The 23,235-nt window shown below is 35.7% G+C and overlaps 1 protein-coding gene across 3 annotated transcripts in view; it reads left to right on the top strand.

The window, feature by feature from the left end:
* Positions 1 to 23,235, top strand: part of CSMD3 (CUB and Sushi multiple domains 3) — a 697,991-nt gene that overhangs the window by 109,725 nt on the left and 565,031 nt on the right. For all 3 annotated transcript variants that reach the window (XM_086465685.1, XM_086465684.1, XM_086465682.1), the window contains exon 3: positions 12,473 to 12,585. In XM_086465685.1, the coding sequence (XP_086321811.1) occupies positions 12,473 to 12,585 (113 nt within the window). The remainder of the gene's footprint in view (positions 1 to 12,472; positions 12,586 to 23,235) is intronic.

Genomic DNA, 23,235 nt, shown 5'->3' with positions numbered 1-23,235 from the left:
TCGTTTCATATCATAGGAGATGTTTGAAGAGGGCAGCCAATTAATTTGAAAAATTATACTTAATTATTGAAATTTTTTTAACAAAACTGAAACTTAAATTATAATATGGAGAGGTTTTTTGCTTCCTAGAAAGTCTTCTCCTTTTTGTTTTGTGGGTGTGGAAAGGGAAAATACTCCACAAGCATTGATTGCCTATAGGGGAAGAAGAAAAATTAAAAAGGAAAATCTGCATTATCTAGGTCCAAATTTTTAATTTCTATTTTAAACTCAAATATGACTTTCTTAAAAATGTTTTTCATTTTCCTGGTAGAAATTTTGCTATGGCATTTTAGACATAATAATCAATATGAAATTAAATACTACCTGCTATGATACTGATAAATGACTTTTTTATATTCTTTATGCTTATGCAGTATATACGTTGTGTTTATGTAACAGATACATTAATTTACAACATTTTTCTGGTTTTGTAAATATCATTATATGGTCTCATTTATGGCTTGATGTGTTAAATAGTATTTCGAGTGACACAGCTTTTTTCCCAGATCTGTCTGTCTCAGAATTTTAGATCTGCAAATGAAAAATCTTTTCCATTATATACTTGTTTCTTCTTCTCCACTTCGTGTTTTATTTAGTTGTCTCTGTTGCCCTATGTTTTTCCAATTTTTTCCTGAACCGCTTGCCCTCCCATGCAATTATAAAGTTTTGCTGTTCTTCTCCTGCCCCCACAAGGGTATTCCAGAATGGATATGGGAAATGGAGAGCTTAATTTCTCACTGCAGTGGTCAAAAATCAAATCTTTATACATATTTCTTTCTCCACTGCATTGGATTCAGGCTCTGCCTTAAAGCACCAGATGCTCCAGGCCTCTCTGTAACAAGACAGCAACACCCAATGTTGGAGAAGGGACACCTTCCTCTAGCATCCTCTGGGCTTCCCTCTCTTGCTCTCTGCTGCATACTCTGCTTATTTTCTCCTTTAAAGGGAACAGGGGCCTGTGAGAAAAGTAGATTGCATTTGACTCAGAGTGCAAGTTTTCTGGAAGAAAAAGAACCCAATAAAGACCATGGATTTTTTTTTTTTTTTTTTCTGAGCTATTGCGGTCTGTTTACCTGATCAATTTACAGGATTTATTCTGTGTGTTGCTGTTACTTAGTGATGACTTTATGTTCTAAGACAGCGAGTTCTTAGTATTAAAAGCATAGATTCTGAAGTATATTCAGATAGCTCTTTCTCCTTCACATGCCCTGCTACTACTACTTTGTCTCTGTACCAGAACAGAAATAACATGTATGGTGATAATGTCATAAGCATTTTGCTCATGGATGAATTCCAAAACTCCACAGAATATTTAGTATAAGTTGAAGCTGTTCTGGAAGTTTCTGGCACCTACAACGGTGATAAGCAAAATATGGCACCTCTTCTTTCCATATTGTGCCATTCTCACACGTTAAGGCAAAGTCACAAAAGATAGTTGAGCTTATCTAAAAGCTTGTTGTCACTTAGAACAAATCCAGCTCCTTATTCTTCTGACTTTGACTGTGTGATCCTTCCCTTCACTTTCATTGGCTCTGGCACTCACCAGCCATATTCCTTTGTGAACCCGCTTCCCTTTGCGAACTGAATTGACTTGGGTTTATTTTTGAGGGATTAGTTCTTCATCAGGGTGGTTAAACGAACCAATTCACAGAGGAGTGTGCAAATCACTTGAACCAGTGTGAAATCAGTGTCAGAACCATGGGAAAAAGGGAAGGGGCAGGCTCCCTTCTTTGGTGTTTAGAAAGCTCCAAGATGTGCTAAAATCTAGTGTACATCTTTACCCTGCTTTAAGAAAATGAGGAAAATAAACGATGTCATTATAATGTTCTAGCTGCTAGAGGCTAAAATACGTACTTACTTCATAATTTTTTAATTCTTGTTAATTTAAGGAACTAGAATTTTTGAGTGCTTTAAAAGTAATTTTGCTCTGATCAGTTTTTCTACTCAAGAAGCAGGTAAATCCTCATCCTAGAGATTTTTAAAGACTATTTGTATGGTAGGGAGATATCTGGTTCTTCCTACTTACTGTTTGAAGCTCTTGCTATTTTTTATGTATTAAAATAAAGTGACTGTTATAGGAAAGATAATTATTTATAAAGTCTGTTTCATTTCTGATGTTAAAAAGAAGTGGAGAGTTGTATAATAAAAGTTTTACACTGATAATAGATGGTGGCAGTTTTTAGAAACATGCTTTGTAAAGAATATAATGATCATGCCAGAACCTGATGAGTAATTTATTATTTAGTTCAAAGCAGCTGTTCAATTAAAAATGTTCAGCCTTGACCTATGATCATTATTTTAGAATAATAGATTGCATGAGCAGTTTTGCATTTTGCCAGGGAAAAATTATCATTTGACAAAAATAAATTAGTTCATAAATCATATGTCGATTTGTTAATGAATTGTTGAATAAAATATAAGATATTTTTATTATCATTTTCAGTTAGAGTAAAACTTGAGCCCAGTCAGCCACTTGTGCTCAATCTTGTTTGCTTTGCTTTATAGGCTATTAAGACAAATGCTATTTACTTATTTTAAACTGATTGAGTAGACATATAAAAAATGTAGGAGTTACTCCTATTCATATTTGAATAGGAATTCTTTTAAAGAAGCCTTTACATTCAGTACTTTCTTCCTAATTTAATGGGTAAGTAACTGCTTCCTTGGAAGGAAAACTGGAAGACCAAACATCAATTGAATTTTACAAGGATGCTGCAGATCAGCCTTGCAAACCCTCAGCTGCAATTCAGCACCTTTAAGAACTTCTCAACACGTACAAGTGCATGCACACATGCACATCCAAAAACTTAAACACTAATTAGATTCAGACTTACTTGTTTATTACTCATCAGGGAAGTGTTTCCCCTTTCAATACATTTTTGAGATTTCAAAAATGTTTGTTCTGAACTGGTGTGTATGAAAGAACATTAGAGATTGTGGTGGGTTGACCCTGGCTGGCTGCCGGATGCCCACCCAGCCACTCCATCACTCCCCCTCAACAACAGGACAGCAAGACAAAATACGATGAAAATACTCCTGGGTCAAGATAAAGACTGGGAGTTCACTTACCAATTACTGTCACAGGCAAAACAGACTCAACTTGGGGTAAACTAATTTAATTAATTGCCAATTAAAACGAGAGTTGGACAGTGAGAAACAAAGTCAAAAACTAAAACACCTTCCCCCCCATCTCCACCCTTATCTTCCTAGGCTCAACTTCACTCCATTACCTCCTCTACCTTCCCCCTCCCTGAGAAGCACAGGGGAGATGGGGAATGTGGGGTTGTGGTTGGTCCATAACAGTTCTCTGATGCTCCTTTCTCCTCACACTTTTCCTTACTCCAGCCTGGGTCCTCTCCATAGGCTGCAATTACTGCAGGGAATATCCGTCGGCTCTTGTGTGGGGTCCTCCACACGTACAGTGCTCTAGCATGGTCCTTTGTGGGCTGCAGGGCAATCTGTATTACATTACCTGGAGCAACTGCTCCTCCTCCTTCTCTGACCTTGTGTGGTGATTTGACCCTGGCCAAATGCCGGGTACCCACCAAAGCCACTCTATCACTCTCACCCCCTCAGCTGGACAGGGGAGAGAAAATGTAACAACAGGCACGTGGTCAGATAAAAACAGTTTAATAAAGCAAAAGCCACGCACGGAAGCAAAAGCAAAACAAAAGATCTTATTCTCTACTTCCCATCAGCAGGCGATGTCCAGCCACTTTCTGGGAAGCAGGGCTCCGGTACGCATAGTGGTTGCTCCGGATGACAAACGTGAAACGAATGTCCCCCCGTTCTTCCTGTTTTCCCCAGCTTATATTGCTGAGCAGACGTCATGCAGTACAGAATATCCCTTTGGACAGTTTGGGTCAGCTGTCCTGGCTATATCTCCTCCCAAGTTTTTACCCACCCCCAGCCTACTGGGGAAATGTTGGGGAAACAGCCTTGATGCTGTGTGAGCCCTGCTCAGCAGCAGTCAAAACACTGGTGTGTTATCTAGCTGCCGCTGCACAGCACGGTGAGGGCTGCATCTCAGGGAGACCCATTACACCTTGATGTGCACACGTCTGTTTTTCACACATTTTTCCTCACTCCTCACTGCTTGTGCAGCATTTTGCACCTTGTTAAATACGTTTTCACAGAGTCACCACCAGCTGTGCTGGTGGGCTCAGCTCTGTCCTGCAGTGGGTCTTTCGTGAAGCTGGCTGGAACCAGCTCTGTCCATCACAGGGCAGCCCCTGTCCTCTCTTCACAGCTCCTCCCGCACGACCAACACCTTGACACCTGCACCCAATGCACACATGAAATGTACACATTACAGAGCCTCAGTTTAACTCACTGCCTAGAAATTGATTGATTTCTTGAATTGTGAGTTTTTCATATCCCTTATAAAATTCTAGCAATTCTTTCGGTGATATACTGCTAAAATCTGAAATTACTTATTAGTTATATATCTAATCCCTTTCCAAATTCTTCTAAACTCTTGGATTAATAAAAGAACTAGTTCAGCAAGGTAACTGAACTTCATTTTATCAGTTTTAATTTGCCACTTCTAAATTTCATAGAATTCTTTCTGTTCTTATGAAAGAATTAATAGCTTTTCTTTAAATTAAAATAGTTAATTTTCTAATAAAGCAGAACACTAGCAAAAGGAGCACGATGCTTGATTATTCAAGTACTATAGGAAAATATATACTCAGTCAATGGAAAAATTTTGAAGTAGGAAGGGCTGAAAAGGAATCTATTACAATTTAAATTATTCTGGACTATTTTACTTTCTGGAAAAAACAGTTAGAACATGTCTGCAAAAAGACAGAAATGCAAAGTGTAAGTCATTATTTCTCCCTCCAAAGTTCATTAATAAGTGTGAGTAGTGACTTGATAGCTATCATGAGTGATTGTGCAATCCAATTTATCAGAATTCTTTTGGAGCATATTTGATCCTGTCTTGGATTAGCTACTATTGCTTCTTGGCTTTTTAGCTTTTGGTGTTCTTGGAACTTGCTGTTCGGACACGGCCTGTTCTACTCAAAAGTCAGAAAGGCATGGATGCATAAGCGGGTGCATAGAATATGGATGTGAGGAAAGGCCACAACATTGAAGAGTTAAAGGAAAAGAGCTGCTAGAGCAGTCAGAAATATATAATCATGGAAATATTGTTGATGTGATCCATCAGATTAGATAGAGCACCCTCAGATCTTCAAAAATTTAAATTCACATGTACAATGTAAATAGTAGGTTTTTATTCTCAGAAATATTCTGGTGTGTTCATTTTAAAATATTCACTTTTGTGTGTGTGTGTGTGAAACTTAATTTTTATCATTCTTCTATCTAAACAAGAAATAAAAATTTAAAAAAATAACTCTGAAAACGCACTCCAAATGGATATTGGAAACTAATAGGGTGTCTTTGTGCAAATGCAGAAATACCCCTGTAAGCTCTGTACAAGAAACAAATAGTAATATGCACTAACGAAGGTTTATAGCTGTTTTACGCGGGAATCAGGTTTTTTTTCCTGGAGTAATGGTAAAGCATAAAATTCATTCATTTGTTCTAGGACTTCTCCAGTGAAATTTATCTTTCACCATCAGACAGTTTTGTAGGTTGACACATTAGATATTTTGTTTCTCAACTTTAGCAACGTCTACACTTCATTAGTATTGTCCTCTGATCTTTGTTTTGTTCCTCTTCCCCTCAGCTAGAGGCTCTGGGGATACCTTATTGCAGCCTTTCAATACTGAAAGGGGCTTATAAGAAAGATGGGGACAGACTTTTTAGTAGGGCCTGTAGCAATAGGAAAATGGATAATGGTTTTAAACCAAAAGAAAGTAGATTTAGATTAGATATAACAAAGAAACTTTTTACAATGAGGGTGGTGAAACACTGGAACATGTTGCCCAGAGAGGTGGTGGAAGCCCCACCCCCTGGAAACATTCAAGGTCAGGCTGGAAGGGGCTCTGAGCAACCTGATCTATTGAAAGAGGTCCCTGCTCACTGCAGGAGGTTTGGACTAGAGGACCTTTAAAGGTCTCTTCCAACCCAAACCATTCTATGCTTCTATGATTTTATTTAAATTGACTGTGAGAAAGAACTCTCTCTCTACAGAGATTAGGGCTTTTAAAACAAGTCTGAATCCTGTCTCTTGTTCTTTGAACCTGTTCCTTCACTCAGAGAACAGCACTTTCTGACTTCAGTGTGTGTTGTGGAATAAACTTATTAGAATTTTAAGGTTCTCTCGCCTGTGGTATTTGTGATCACTTAGGTATGTTACCAGAAGAGGTGAAAGAGACTATTAACATGCAGAATAATTTGCATCTGACATAGTACGTCTCATGGACAATTAAGGATTGGATCTGACTGCCCAGAGAGGCTGGGCCATCTCCAGCCTTGTAGATTTTCAAGACTTACTTGTATAAAGCCCTGAGCAACCTCGTCTGACCTCAGACTTGACCCTGCTTTGAGCAAGAGGCTGCAAAAGAGATCTCCTGAGGTCTCTTCCAACCTGAATTATTCTCTTATCTTGTGCTGTGGAATGAACATTTTGGGATATCCAGGCAATCATTTTACAGTATTTTTCCTGTGCATTTTTCATATTTTAAATCAGACAAGTTTTGTATTTATTTCTTTGGGAAGATTAATGTAATTTTCGGCAAACTGCATGGGTAAGCCAAAATAAGAGTGAAAAAACAATCTCCTTCTTTCTCTTGTGGCATTCACCCTAGTTTGCAGTCGACAGAGAGTAAAAGATGATAAAACAATTAGAGCTGAATCTCAAGCATTAGGCTATGGAATTTGATACAGTAATCCAATAGCATGAGATATACTTCAGACTGAATGACCTGTATGACTTTGTGTGTGGAATATGGACTATTCAGTTTCAGGGAAGGAGAAGAAGCATTGGGTTAATGTATTCTGGGCTACTTTAAAGGTGCATGGTCTTATTCAAAAGCAAAGATATATGTAGATAACAGTTGTAGGTAACTTTATTTTTTTAAGTAATTTAATTTCTTAATTCCTTCATAAACATAAAAGCATCACTGATGTTTAAAGAGTGTACTTAATATCACAGATGTCATCAAAGATCTTGGTAGTGAAATGTGTATTGCCTTCCCTAGCTTTTCTGTTGACTGCCTTTTATGACTGATTGCTATTGCTTCTTAACTGGGTTTTAGTGCTTTTGGAACAGTCTACTGGTAGATGCTTAGTTTGCTGTTCAGACATCAGAGATGTTCACGTCTGATGAATTATTATGGAAGAGACACAAGAAAAAAAGACCACAAAAAAGACTGAAAGGGAAACAGATCCTAGATTTTGCACTGTCATGAAAGAGGGCAAGCAGAAGAATGCCAATAGGGAAATATGTAATTTTAATACGACACTTAGAATCTCGGATGGCAAATTGGATACACTGAACATTTAAAATTTGTACTTTATTAAGTAATCATATCTTCTTTTCAATATCTAGGTAGTCAAAATAAGAAAATGCATGACATGTACAAGTAAAGGAATAAAGTCCTCAGAAACAAATATTTGATGAGTATTAGAAGACAAAAATATAACTATGCCTAGTAAAAATAGTCAAGAAACCCTTTATGTCACTCAACCAGATGCTGATCACAACAAATGCAGTAGCAAATTGGGTGAGAAGAGCATGCTTTTATCTCAGAAACTGCAAATAATTATCTGCTGAGGGCATCTATGGTTTGGGTTTGGGTTTTTTTTATTGTTGTTGTGTTTTGTGTTTTTTTGGTGGTTTTGTGGGTTTTTTTTTGTTTTTTTTTTTTTTTTCCATAATCAGAGCTAGTGAGAAAATGTTAAAGAAGAATTTGGCAGGTAAAAGATCTGATTTCATTAAATTTGAAATTGAATCAGTGCAACATCAGGCTAGTCAGATGTTAAATCTAATCATCTGCTACTTAGAAAATGAATAGAAGTGTATTTGAATACACAAACATACAGACAGGACCCAACAGCTAATAATGAGTTCATCAGCATGTAGTCCAACAAGACCAAGACCCAGCAGTATCTTACTGAAATTAAGTTTTATTTATTTATTTGGTAAGTGTTAAATTAATAAGTCTGCATAAATAATATGTAATGTTATCAGACATAGCAGCAAATCACACAATTGATAGGAAGATTGTATTTAGTTTTATGGGAGAAATCCACTGATTATGCAGCTTCATCTGTTTATGTACCATAGATTTGAAGGATAATATTCTCTGAAGATTATCACGTTGCATATGTATTACTGAGACCAGAATTTCATAGGAAACCCCCCCCCCAAATTACATTAATATTATAATATTATAAAAGTAAAAGCTATAATTAGATATATTTTTCTGTGCTTTGAATATATCATCTATTTCAATTTCCTGAAAAAAGCTAAATATGGAATAACATTTCTACCATTTGCAGAAAGTTTGGCTTTATCTGTGGGGAAGAGTCTCAGCAAAGATATAAAAAAGTTCATTTTACTTACTTTTATACTTGGCCTTTTGCTTATTTTGCCTATTCTTTTTCAGAATCCACCTTGTCCATTTGACACTAAGAGTAAACAGTTCTTTGGAGGTCAAACTGAAAGTGAGAATAGATGGACTTTGACACTCTTTCTAATTTTACAGTCAAAGTTATAAGTTGACATGTTTTACATTTCTTCATTATTTTATATAAATTAGGGAAAAACATTTCTTGCACCTTTCAGATTAGCCTAGAACTTTTCCTGTTGTAAAACTCCTATGAGCCAAACAAGATTTTATTTAGATCAAATGAAAGACTACTATTAACTTAAAAGATCTTTTGGTGAATGTACTTGCATACTATCTAACCCAAACTGAAATATTCTGGAGGAACTGTATTTTCTTTGGAAAACAGTAAGAGACCGTAGAAAAGCTAGAATTTTGTGAACCTGGGGGAAAAAAAAAAAAAAAAAAAAAAAATTTAAATGACGTACTTAAAAGTCTAACCATTGCTTTGTCAAACAGCAATTATCTAAAATACATAGACAATGAGGAAATTCTGTAATCTTATTTATCAGACTACAATCTCAAGTAAACAATCTATCCCAAAGCATTTTTGTATGACTAATCAAAACTTCTTTCCATCACTTTAACTTTGTAATTATGAAAAGATTGCTCTAATTTGATCCTGCAGTTGGGAGCTTGCCTCTCCTTAAGGCTTGTGAGTTTAAAGTCCAGCATGAAGCTAAAAGTTCTCTTGATATATGATTAAAGGTTTATCCCAAGGATCACAGTAAAAGCAGAAAACAAATGATTGATAAAAACTTCAGAAATTGCCAGTCAGAATGCTTAAAAGCTTGGAAACCATAAATCTAAGATGATTCGTCATTTTAAGATGACGATACAGTTGATTAAAAAAAAAAAAGAGTGAGAGATATTATAATTACTCTTGGAGTCTTTGAAAATCCATTAAAAAAAAAAAAAAGACAGATTCAACTGCTTACTGTTGTATGCACATTTTTTTTTGTGAATCTACAGCATGTGCTGAAATATAGTAACTCATAGGAAGAAAAGACACAGGGACACACTGTAAATGGCACGTTTGAAAGAAAATACTTATGTGATTTTCGATCACTTATAAACCAAAAAATATTACTACATATTTTCATATCAATTCAAACATAATCAACATTTCTTAGAATTTATCTACTATATTTTAATTAATGGTGACAGAGTATTTAGAAATTCCTGCAGACATAAGACAAAAATCGTATAAGGATGGAGTCAGAGAGCTTCCCTACATATGACACAATTTTCTTTAAAACAAATCTCTCAGTTGGAAACAGACATCCTTTATTTGTACTTCATTTGTACATCAGGAAATTTTCTGCATTTGCATCCTAAGTACTTAGAGACATCTGAGGACTCAGATAAAATCTGTCTTACTTTGCCAAGAAGTCTTAACAAATAAAAATGTAACAGTGAATACACCAGTTGTTATTACTAATCCACTTACAATATTGCTAACACTCATACTCCAAGTAACTAATTATGACAGAAAAATCTTGTTGATAATATATTTAAAATTGTACTTTTAGCAACTTCTTAGAATACATGTCTTTTCTCTGGTTGTGTTCTCAAACTTCTGATGTCCCTCTGGATCCTCAACAGCTTTGTTTTTCCTGAGGAGGATGGAGATGGCACCAGGGGGGTAGTTACAGCAAACGACCAACAGGATGAATTCTTTGCCAAAGGGTATGACAGTGATGATGGAGATTTTCTTCTCATCAGTCTTGGGTCTACTTGGGGTTATTTATAAACATATCTTTAATCATATCTCGTATGCCCTTTTCTCTGGCTCCCACTTACCAAGTGTTTCTGTTCTCCATTCTTATAAAGTGAAGTGATTATGAAAACATTTCCAGATTCATGTTACAACTTCAAAGTCTACTAGGTGAACACATAATGTGTCCATTTCCTCCGGGTGTAAGGTACCTGACAAGCTTGCTAAGACACCAGCAAGAACAGACCAAACATATGCATTAATATGCACTGTACTAATTTACGAATTTGTATCACTGTTATATGTTGGATAGCACTCTGCAGCTGAAATGCAGTGTCTCAATCAAATACTCCAGGAGAACATTACAATTCAAAATTCCTCCTTTTGAAGAGTTGAGACAGAAAGAAGTGTATTTCAGTCTCAGATTTTTGTAGATATTGTCTTTTGGTTCTCATGGTTTCTCATCACTGGATCCAGTATCAGTTGTTTATAGGACCTCTTTGATGTATTTCAGGGGACACTAAATGAGCCAAACCCAAAACCAAAAAATGTAACAGCAAAAGGACTGGATGAATGAAAATACACACAAACACACACCCGCCTCGAAAACAAAAAAAGCAAAAGTCAACCTATCCTAGTATAAATTTCTTCTGCCGAAGTGGTAGGCTATAAAGGGGTGATTGAAGTGCCTAATGTAACAGGCAGGCACATTTAGAATCCCTAAGGAATCCTGCTTGGTCTCCAGAAGACCATGGGTCTCATGTTGGTCTGGTGTCATATCTACCAGCTCTGTGCTGATGTCTTGAATACTACACAGTCTAAAATAGCAGTAGAGACACCTCTGAATCACTCCATTAGGTATTATAATTTGAAAAAAAAATTATGCAAATGGAATGAAATATGCAAACAGAATGTAAGACAGAAAATCGCTGTAGATTAAAAAAACACCTCAACTACTACAGGAAAATTGAATTTTAAATGTGTTTAATATGCAGATGATACCAGCTTAAGGAGATAACTGCTTGTTTTCCACAAGGGCTCCACCTAAAGTTTTTCTTTTACCGGGGTACTCTCCTTAAGCTAGCCATTTACTTGTGACTGGTCTGAATAACTGACAATCAGATCTACGTACATACAAAGAATAGGTTTCTGGATACACACACTGATGATTTGCTGCATATATATATCTGTATACAGACCTCTTTAAGTGTCATTGCTACTTTTGTTCATGTATTTTCAATTTTCTGGTTATTATGCTGTGAGTAGTATTATCTTATTATTCGGCTTACATACCTGTCATGATTGCAACCAACAGCATACATTGGCTACTGCAATGTCTTTAACAATGGTTTCAGTAAAGGCATAGGGTAATGAATCAATATTCCCTAGAAAAAAAGAGACAGGCTATTGTGTGGATTTTTGGTTGGTTTTTTTTTTTGTTTTGGTTTGGTTTGTTTTTTTTTTTCCCCAAAGATTGCTTAAGAAAAAACAATATAACACCCATTAATACAAGACCAACGTAAAACTTTTTCTGATCCCCACAGGAAATGAGTCTCATGGTAAATTACCAGTACACTATATAGAACTCGTCTAAAGTTATTAACATTAAAAATAAATAAAACATTAAAATAAATGCTAATATTGCAATTACAAGATTTTTTCAGGAAATAATTTCCTGACCTTTTCAATTCTGGGCTTCTCATCGCTCTCTGTTTAGTTTAAATAATCTTAAATTCCCTCATTAAAGTGAATCGCAGTCCCCTTTCTTTCTTCATATTACTGCAGGAAATTCATCCATTACAAATTTTAACAGAAGTCTGTGTAAAATATATAACACAATAGACATTTGAATATAAAGAGTGTGAATAGGCTGGTGGTTTGTGGGGTTTTTTTTTTCATCTACTGATAATCTGGACCATTTTTAAAGTCCAGTTTCTAGATTTTACTATCATCTCTACTAAGTACAGTTTTCTCAAATCGATGTACCTTACCTGGTTCAGTGTCCATGAAAGCCACTAAAATTTTATATTGATTCCTTGAACTATTGTATAAAAGTCATTTTCTCAAGTAATATAAACTATATACTTTTAAGTCAGTCGCCATTTCCATGATGAAATATTGTTTGGAACAGCAGCCTGTTACACAAAGTTTTATTTTTCAGACAATTAACCACAAGTTGTGCTTTTTTGTTTCTTAGGTTAACAGGATTTCATCTTCCTCCACCTGTGACAAGTACAAAATCTGTATTTTCACTGCGCTTGACAAGTGACTTTGCAGTTAGTGCTCATGGGTTTAAAGTGTACTATGAAGGTAAGACATTCTTAACAAAAGATTATGGATATTTTTTCTCTGATCTCTATACATAATAAAACTAACTGTCCCACAAAAATGTATACAAATACACAGTTACAACTGTATCCAAGTTACAATGTTTGTTTTTTCATAGACCTATATCTGAAACCAAAATATTTAAAGCTCTACCATCTATAGTCCCATCCATACATGAATGTTTTATGACCTTTTAATAATGCCAAATTCTTTAAATTCTGAAAAAGATAATCATAATCTTTCTGGATGGAAAGACACTTGATCTTTCTGCTTCCATTACGTGTCTCTGTCGGCAAGCCAGGAGCTATAGTAAACTGCCTGGAGAAGCTCTGAGGCCATTGTTGTACCGTGCTCAGTCCCATCTGCAAAAGAAACTAATCTCTGAGAAGCTAACTAGCTGAGTAACACTTTTGATAGCTAGGAAAATATCCAAAAACTGGTAATGCAATGAAGGGCTGCCATAGAAATACAGCCCAGAATCACTCTGTACTAAAATGTATTCAGCCATTGACATAGTTTATCTTCAGGTATGGTGCAACAGAAATGCTACTTCATACAGAAATTACCTCCTATATGTACTTATGTAATGATACGAAATGAAAAACATAAAAGAATTTTCAGGCCTTTCTTGTCCCTTGCTTTACTACAGAAAATAAATGAGGCAATGACTCACACTCTTTTTTCTGGCTTGCACACAAGCAAGAGGTAATTTACAAAATAGGAATTTAAGCTATGTGTAACTGGTTTTGGCAGGATTATAGCTACTTTGTAGCCCGTTAATTTAAACTAAGTATGACAATTGGTTTTGGCTAGATTATAGCTACTCTGTAGTCTGTTGTTTTTTCAAGTGTTCAGTAGCTTTGTTTAGCAACAGCCTTATTACAAAAATGTTATATAGAAATTCCCAAGGATCTTTAACTCTGTGAAATATAGTATATACTTCTCTTATGCGTATTAGGAAAAATATGTAGCATTTTTAATCATAGATTTTGTGCCATAACTAGGGAAATTTAAATTCGCTATTTATGGTATCAGCTACAGTTCTTATACAATGCCAAAAGGTTTTGCACTACTAATGGTAACAGATGGTGTACTATGCATTTCAGTTATGATAGAGAATGATTACACCTAAAGTGGAAGATCACTAATAGTGTTCAGTTTGCACATATGACTGACTCCTCACATAGCTCCTTTCTAGGCTAAACTAACATGCCGATTAATAGAACTCAGGCTCCTGAATCACTGACAAATGTGGGGAAATTTCACCTTCAACCACAGAAATCAGCATTTTAGAACAAAACATAAACTTGTTACCCTGAATTTGATACTCACCTTTTTTTGAATCTGAGGCTTTATTTTGTGAAAACAGGAATATTGAAAGAAGTTAGGCTAGACCCCAGAGTTTTAGTTCACTGGAGTCTCCCTTCCCACAGCCAGATCTACTTTTTTAAGAGCTGCATGAAGGTTGCTTTATTCAGTGAGGAAATTTTTCTTTCAATTCCTGTTTTTCTCTTTTCCTATGAAGACACCTGTCTTTATACCCAGCTAGCAAAGAAATGAAAACTCATTATGTTACATTCATTTCATGCACCATTCCTTGATGTGAGAGAATAAATATGTTTGAATGATAATCACCTCAGGGCAATCTCCATTTCTGTTCATGTATTCTTTGTGAATGTGTATAACCCTGCAATCAACATTTTCAGATCGGATTCTACCCAGTATCCAATTTTCAAAAATTTTGATTGCCCAGTAACTCCTTTTTAGCTTCCTGATGAAACATCTGCATACTTAATACCCTAAATATCAGACCACATACTTAAGTGCTTCATTATGGATTTGTAATTTGAAAGCTAAGATAGAAATGATTAGAAACCTATCATTGCAATGAAGAAAAATAATAGACAGAGACAGCACGAGAGGGCAGGATAAGCAGTAGAGACACATATCTGAAAGAATTACATTCAGGTGTGATTTGAAAAAGAAGGAACATACCTTTTATAATCAGTGATAATTTAAAATATATTTCCTTTGAAATGTTTGGAAATAGAGGACATAGACAGACAGTTATGCATTACTGTTCACTATCTTTAAAAAACTCAGCCCCACCCCCACCCCAAATAAGCAAAGCCCACCAACATAACCTGCTCTAGTGGAAGGTGTCCTTGCCCATGGCAGGGAGGTTGGAACTAGTCGATCTTTAAGGTGCCTTCCAACCCAAACCCTTCTGTGATTCTATGATTCTATGACTCTATGATCTCTTTCTTTGACATCCCATCCTTCTTGACATCTTCGCAGTTGAGCTGAAAGTTGACAAGAAACTCCAGAATACCTGACAGAATCTGTGGGAACTATGAATATACTGTGGATTTTCTTGATCATAACACAGGGGAACATAGTAATTTTCTGGTCTCCTGAGAATAAAAATGTCTATGAAAAGATATAAAATTATATCATCAATAGAACTACTGTGCTGGACCATCATATGTGAGCCCTTGCAATTGCATGCAGTCAAACTAAGTACGCAATAGACCACAGAAATGCCCACTCTGGCCTCCTACCATTAATAGCATAAGCCTCAGTCTGTATGCTTCCATCCTTCTCTCCTTCTTTCGTTCTCTCTCTCTTTCTCTCCTTCTCACCTTCTTTGTTTCCTCAATGTCAAGTGGCATATTTGGGTTAGCTTTAGTACTGTTGTTCACATACTCCTTTATGTTCAGTTTCTCTATTATTTGGGAAAAAACATATCCAAGAGACATATACACCTCTCTATATAACACAATACCCCTGGAGAAAAAAGGTTTCATGAGAGAAAACTGAAACAGATTACTCGAAAGAAAAATACTCCACTTACAGTGACAACAAAAAATGTTGAGATGCATTGAAAATTAAGGAGGAATTTTAAGAAAAAACCTTGAGCTACAGTATTACCAGCAGCAATTTGTCATTTCATCACTGCCTAGTGACACAGCTTTCCTGGACAGAGTGAGCAACAAGGACGATACAAGTCTGCTGATTCTGTGCCTGTTTTTTTTCTGGAGAGGTTTCTGGCAGCTTTTCCTTTTTTTAGTAGCTTTCAGGGTCTGTGTAACATGTATGGGTATTAAAGTTTGGAGGAGAAATGGTATACTTAATCTCTTATTTGATTATTTAGGCCAAGTCACAGTGTAGCTGTGTCCTTTTACTTTATTTCTCATAAGATTATTTTGGTTTCAGAATAGAAGAATGTAATGCAGTTTTCCATTTCCTGTTGTCCTGAGATACATAAGCAGCTTTATTCATTGAGAGGATGGGAGGGGAAATACAGCTGCCAAGAAAGAAAGGAACATAGCAGCTTGGCCCACACAGCAAGGGGCTTCGGTGAACCTAGTCCTGCTTTGAACAGTGCTTCCTTTTATTCTCACTGGGTTAATTTACAGCTATTAAACAGGTAGCAAACATTGTTAAAATCATTGACTTCATTAACAAATTTAGTGCTAGAATTTCTGGCAATATTTATTCGAGGTAAATATGATAGACATATTCGTGCAGTACTGTTGATGATGGGAAAGAAAAAAACTTGAAATAGAGATTACTCTTATAGCAGGAGCTCTGAAAGTCCTGCAGATGAATCACAATTATTTATAATAGTGTTACAAAATATATTTTTATCTGTTTTGTACTGCTACACATCTTTTCAAAGCTGAATTATAAAACTGAATTATTAGACGCTGTATAAATAATGAAATGGTCCTCATGTTTGTATTGGACTAGTGCTATAGAAATATAGCAATTCTGCTGAAATGCTTTTGAGAGGGGTTTGAAAGCAACGTTAAAATTTCAAGACTCATCTCATCATTACGGGTAATGGGAGGGGGGCTGGAAAGAAGGGAGCAGATGGTGTTTATTAACAGAAGAGGATTTTCATCTAGTGACTTCTAGGGACATATCATGAATTTCTTTCAGCAATATTAAGAAAAATTGGTAGCTGATGTACAGGATTATTGAAGCATGTAGATCAGAAATACTAGTAGGATTTAAATGTGCCTGGATGTGGATGCTAAAAATAATTTTGGCAGTTGGTATAGAGCTAGAGAACGTGAACAAATAGGATAATCTGGTTTTAGTTCTCCTGCATATCAGAATTCAGAAATCTGCTACACATAATCTAAATCTTGGATTTAGGTAAGATTCATGAAGTAGTAGCTGTATTGAGCTAATAATATCACTACTAACTTCATATAAATATTTAAAGGAGTACTAAAGCATTATTTAATTTTGAGAGAAACGTCCTACGAAAGGTCCACTCAAAAAGTGTTTACCAGACTGGAGCTGTAACAGCCACAGAATTTAAGTTGTAAAATTGTCACCAGGCTTACTGCTTACTACCTGACAGATACTACAGGCTTTTTTTTTTTTTTTTTTTTTTTTTGTCTCTGTCATAAGTTTACTGATTGCTGAATGTATGAGTATCTCCCACATTGTCTAGTAAGTCACATAAAATTATCTAGCCTATCCTTCTGGTCTTGGAATACTAACTGTGGACAGAAAACATCTCAGCAATGCCTATTCATAGATCTGTGTCTACTATACACAGCATGTCATGCAAAAATAAAATGGCTGTATAAATAGAAAACATGAAAGATGCTTATCAGGCTTCAAATTTATTGTACTTTAATGACTTCAAGATAGTCATGAACGTGGTAGGTAGTTCTGAACTCCCTTGGTATAGGGAAGGCAAAGGGAAAGTTACAATTTGCAATATTTTAAAATTAAGTTAGTAAATGAAGGGGAGCTATCAAATCATAAGGAAAGTTTAGATAAAGAATAAATAAATATCTAAGCTATAAAATATGGTGCTAGGTCATGTTGCAAAGACATGTTTTATGTTGCTGTATTTGTAGTGTAACTCCATTAAAAGCAGTGAAGTTGCACAAATTTTGTTCTGTGACTAACAGCAGCAGAATATTATCTTGCTTTTGATCATATTATTGATACTTCAGTGTCAATCTAGACAACAAAAAAAACAAAACAAGAAGTCCACCTTATTAAAAGTTTCAAAATGCCTCAGATATTTTACCTGATAAAACTATAAATCAATATTCTTCCTCACGTATCATACAGAGTTGCACAGCCACATGACATCTTCCTAGCCAATGTTTTTTAAAATCCTAATTTCCAAAACACACTCTGTCAGTTAATACTTAACATTGTCACTAAATACAATAAGTATTGACTGGGATTTTTTTTTTTTTTTTTTTTTTTTTTCTGGTTGATCAGTGTAGCCTGTGTGTCACAATATGTCATTGCCTCAGGACTACCATGCTAATCCTAATGCCAGGAGTACTTGTAATGCTTTAGCACAGAAGGGAATTAGTCTTTATGAAATCAATACCAGGTTGCCTTGGTGCTCATTTAATTTTAAATATTTTACATATATGTTGTATTGTACCCACCATTCCTCTACAGATTCAGAGAGTAAAGAAAAATAGGCCTGTGGACTTAATCTGATTATTTTTATTGCATTTCACACTATTTTCTTGATACTGCAATTATTAATTTTGATTTGGCTAAAGAATAAACTCTGGAAACAAATTCAGCTCTTGAAGACATCAAGATTTAAAGAAAACCATGACTTTCTTTGATTCCACTGATCACTCTGCCTCACTTAGAAATAAGACATTTAACTCTGATTTTTAAACTTTCAGTCAGTGGCTTTTGTTCTGCTTTTATCTGCTAAATTACAGAGCCCCTAGTATTAGCATCTGTTAGCTCTTATGCTAGGTTCTTAAGTACTATAATAAAATCACAGACTTCAGAGTATTCTGTCTCTTTAATATGAACTTTTGAAGTCTTAACGTATTTTGTTCCAAATCACAAATTATTTTGCGCTGTCCTGCATTTTCATCATTTTGTGAGTGTTGTGATGTATGTGTGAATAACAGGTGTGGTCAGTACACTCGTCTGGCTGAGCCCTGCACCTGGTCGCCACAATCTGTTCTAACTTCTTATTAAATCCTTATTTAACTCTCAATGCAAATTCACTCTCTATCCTCTGTGTATGTGAGGGCTTCAAAGGCTTGAGTGCCGGCTACTGGAGTCAGACTGGGGGTGCATGCCCCTGGCCTGTGGTGTCAGCTACTGGAGCAAGTGGGATCTCGGTGCCAGCTACTGGAGTGGGTGAGGGTCTCAGCTGCCACTCACTGGGGTAGGAACAGTGTGTGCCCCAAAAAACAGCTACTGGGCGGAACCTACTTGAAGCCCTCAGAATCCCATACCAACCTTCGATCTGCTTAGGGTTTCCTTTGGCCATGTTATTACCACTCACATGGGTGAACAGCATGAGGTAGCAGTTGTAAAGCTGAATGAACAGCAATTGCTCTGTGAAATGATAAGCCTGGGCCTGGGCTCCAGGTAAAAGCACATTCTCCAAGACTATAGGTCTGGCTTGCAGGCAGGGGACTGTACCATAAGGGCGTATCTAACCACTAGTACCTCTCAAAGTCTCAATATGGATGGCTGTGTCACTATACACAACAGTACGCAAAAAGAGAGTTAAAGACTGTTCCTTCTGCAAAGAATTTGCCATCCTATTTTACAGAGAATATAACGATAAATGATAAATTCATTTAGATAGACTCCTTTTCCTTGTTCTTTCATTTGTAAAATAATGTATCATTTGTAGGAAAAAAGCTCATGCACATGTGCTTGATTATAGACCTACTGTTTTATCATAACTGCCAGTTGGACTTTAGTTGTTGTCTGTGGGTGCTAAATTTTCTTTCATAAATCTTAATAAATAAATAAATAAATAAAGTTTATTGATTAGAGAGCCACAGAACCATGCATTTTGTTCCAGGCAAAATGAATGAAAATATATTCATTTGTTTTAACATCTGCAAAAGAGTCATTCTTTGAAAGTTAAAAACCAATGAGTTACATAATTTCTCCAGGCTTAAGAAATATTTAATTATTGGAAGAAAAAATGTCTCTCCATTAGTTTGGAAGAAATCCCTGTACTATTTCAATGTCCTGATTAATTTATTTCTTTCAGAATAATGTTAAATAAGCCATATTTGTCAACCTATGGTACTGTAATTTGTTATTTTGATACGTCTCATATTGAAGTTTAACTAAGACAGTGATTAATTTAAGATCTTAATTACATGTCAGCCTTACTTTGGTATTTTTATTATTTTTTCAATGTAATTTTTAATGAAAAAAATTTAATATACACTACAAGTCTCGAAAGATATTTCCCAAGAGACTGAGGTTTTCTTTGTGAACTTACATTCTGCAGCTACTGGACTGTCATATTATTAAGATAAGTACAATACCCTGACAAAAGCAAATCTTAAGGCAATCTAATTTAAGATTCACATTTTGATCCCATGTCTAGACAAGCAGTGATAACTGTAATCCAGTATAGTTGAAACAGTATTCCATAGGAACTAATACACTGCTCATTAAAGTAACAAATTAAATGCAGCTCCATGTTTATAAGCAGTTGTTTCTTTCATGTTTTTATAAGTTACAGCTCAACAAAATTTTGAAGTAGTAATACACAATAGCAAACCTTGAAATACCCATGAAGTTCATAAAAATGGAGCTACTGATATGTGGCACGTAGACCTCTAGAACCACATGGCTGAATCCTTCAACCCACATATGGTATTTGATAGAATTTAATCTTTGATTTGTGTTAGCTTTGATAGAACTGCTGTATCAATAATATCAAAATACACAGATCTGCAAAAACAGGCTCAGTATGTCCAGTCTTAAAAACTCTTCAAAAGTCAATAGGAAACTCTACAGGTGGAGAATTTTATTCATGATGAGAACATGCATCTCAGTAACACAGAACTGTAACCCAAGAAGATGATCAGGGGCTAGAGCACCTCCCCTGTGAGGACAGGCTGAGAGAGGTGGGGTTGTTCAGCCTGGAGAAGAGGAGTCTCCGGGGAAACCTTATAGCTGCCTCCCAGTGCTTAAAGGGGGCCTACAGGAGAGGTGGGGAGGGACTCCTGATTAGGGAGTGTAGTGATAGGATGAGGGGTAATGGCTTCAAACTGAAAGAGGGAAGATTTAGATTGAATGTGAGGAAGAAATTCTTTCCTGTGAGGGTGGTGAGACACTGGAAGAAGTTGCCCAGAGAGGCTGTGGCTGCCCCCTCCTTGGCAGTGTTCAAGGCCAGGTTGGATGGGGCTTTGAGCAACCTGGTCTAGTGGAAGGTGTCCCTGCCCATGGCAGAGGGGCTGGAACGAGATGAGCTTTAAAGTCCCTTCCAACCCAAACCATTCTACGATTCTGTGATCCTAAGAACAAACTCATTTTGTCATCTTAACAAATTTTCAATGTTTGCCAGTTTTTCACAAGATAAATTTAGTTTATATTTGGACACTTAGATCCATAATAAGTTACTTACACTTACTAAGCATCCTACTAAGCTCCAGACAAATTATGTGATATGTAAAATGCCTGGGAATAGGTGAACTTTTTTTTAGAATTGTAAATTAAGCATCCAGTTATGTCAGTCAGTCAGTTACTGACATTATCCAGAAGAATACCCGTATAACCATTTAATTGTGATGATAATGACAATTTTATTTTGACAGGAAGAGTGGAATAATTGCTTACCCAGCACTGGAATTCTCTGCCTTTAAAAAAAAAAAATAAAATTTGTTAGAAGCTTATTTTGGAGGATATTTGCTTTTTTGAGCAGTCCTTAGCAGACAATTGCTTATTAGCCAATGAGGTCGTCCAGGCAAACCTCAGTGTAAATTTAGACAGCTTTGAGAATGAGTAGGTAATAATGCCATAAACTAGATGGTTAGTCAAATAAATGCCTTACAATTTGCGGGGAAAAAATAATTGAAAGCAATTGTATCTACAAGAAAATATTAGTCTTCTAGCTGGAGCAGCCATTCTCCTTTGGTAATTCTGCTTTTCTGTTGATGAATCCCTACCTGAACAACATAAAGGGAAAAAAAAAAAAAAGTCATTCCTTTGTTAGATAGTTGGCAGCAGGCCATTAAAATCCCATGGACCAGAAGTTGAGTGTTACAGATAAAAATTAATTAGTTAAGGTATTTATCTAAGATTCACACTATAGATGTTATTAGAAAAGTTGTCCCAAAATATTGAAACAATTTTGAAGCTTCTTTTTTAAATGCAGTTCTACCTTAGAAATTCTTTAAAACTCCAAAGCTAACCTGTTTCTTTTAAACAAAGCAGTTTATCCTAGGGAAAAATCATAACAAATTCTTGATAAATTTTTGATCTAAACACTGAAAAGTTTACATACTTCAAAACCATCAGTTCATTACATTTAGGATTAAAAAAAAATCTGAAAATAATGGCAATGTAATAATTAAAAAGTTCATTAAAATATGAGCTCAAGTTTTGGTGCAGAATTCTCCTACTTCCTTTGCTTTTTCATGTCACATTCTGCAGTTTCCCTGCTAAAAACTGCATCTGAAGTGAACAGACGTCATATTAGAAAGCAATCCTACTGCTTCCATGTTAAAAAAAAGAAGACTAGGAGGCTTCTTTACATATTTATTGTATGATTAAAGAAGAAATTAAAGCATTAGGATCACAAAGATTTAATTATTTTTTTTAATTGAATTTAGCATTTGCTTTTCCTTTACTGTTCTGTCAGTGGGCCTCTAAGGAATGTGTTCTTAGTTCTGTTAGGACCAGATATCGTTGCCACTTGTAGCTTTCAATTCCCAGTCTCCCTAAAGAGATAAACAACTGTGATGCACTTAGTGGCAGTTGTAGAGCTGATTTTGTGATAAAGATATGCATCATTTGGGAAATTATTTGAAACCACAAGCTAAGAAAATGCTACTAACCTATGGCTTCTGAACATGAGTGTTTGTGTCCGGGTCTGAATTGGTGTCGTAGAAATGAAAGCCTGTGCTGTTCTCTTACTCCTTTCAGCACCTTGTCTCTCTAGTTGACTAGTTATTAGTAAGTAGACAGCTGACAAGTGCAAGATGTTTATAGACAAGTAGTGTTGTACAATAACAACATGCTATGTCACCTTTAATTACAGCGCAGAATTGCTCAATTCTGTACTTGTCATGAGCTTTTACTGAAAGCAATAAGAATGTGTTATTCTGGGCATGAAGCATCTCCATATCGAAAAATTTTCTACTTCCATCCACAATTCTGCTACTGTCACATCTAAAATACATTCCAACTTCACCTATTGAGGCATAATGAAATTCAGACTCCTTATACCTCAACCTTTTCCAAGGGTCTGCAGTCACTTGAAAGGGTCTTTTCCTAAAGCCTTCTTTATGAGTTAAATACATTTATTTATTTATTATTCATAGAATACATTCTAAAGTACAGTATAAAATAATATTTAATAAACCCAGGAAAAGTTGCTGAAAGCCAAGGAGTTAATTGGCCAAAATAAATCAAAAGAAAAAATTCTTGGAAAATAATAGGAGACAGAATTAAGCAATGATAAAACAGATTTGGTTATAACTGCAAAAAGACTTTTATGGCACAGGAGTTTCTCACATTGGTGTTGGTGGGCAACACAATTTTGACCAATGGACCAAGACAAATAAGAGAAGCTTTCAGAGGGGTAACCATCAACTTGTGGAAATCAAGCCAGAACTAGAGAGTAGGCAAAGG

Source organism: Leptosomus discolor, chromosome 5, assembly GCF_034619465.1.
Source record: "Leptosomus discolor isolate bLepDis1 chromosome 5, bLepDis1.hap2, whole genome shotgun sequence".
NCBI lineage: Eukaryota > Metazoa > Chordata > Aves > Leptosomiformes > Leptosomidae > Leptosomus > Leptosomus discolor.
The sequence above is the reverse complement of the archived record's forward strand: the minus strand, read 5'-3'. Positions and strand labels throughout refer to the sequence as shown.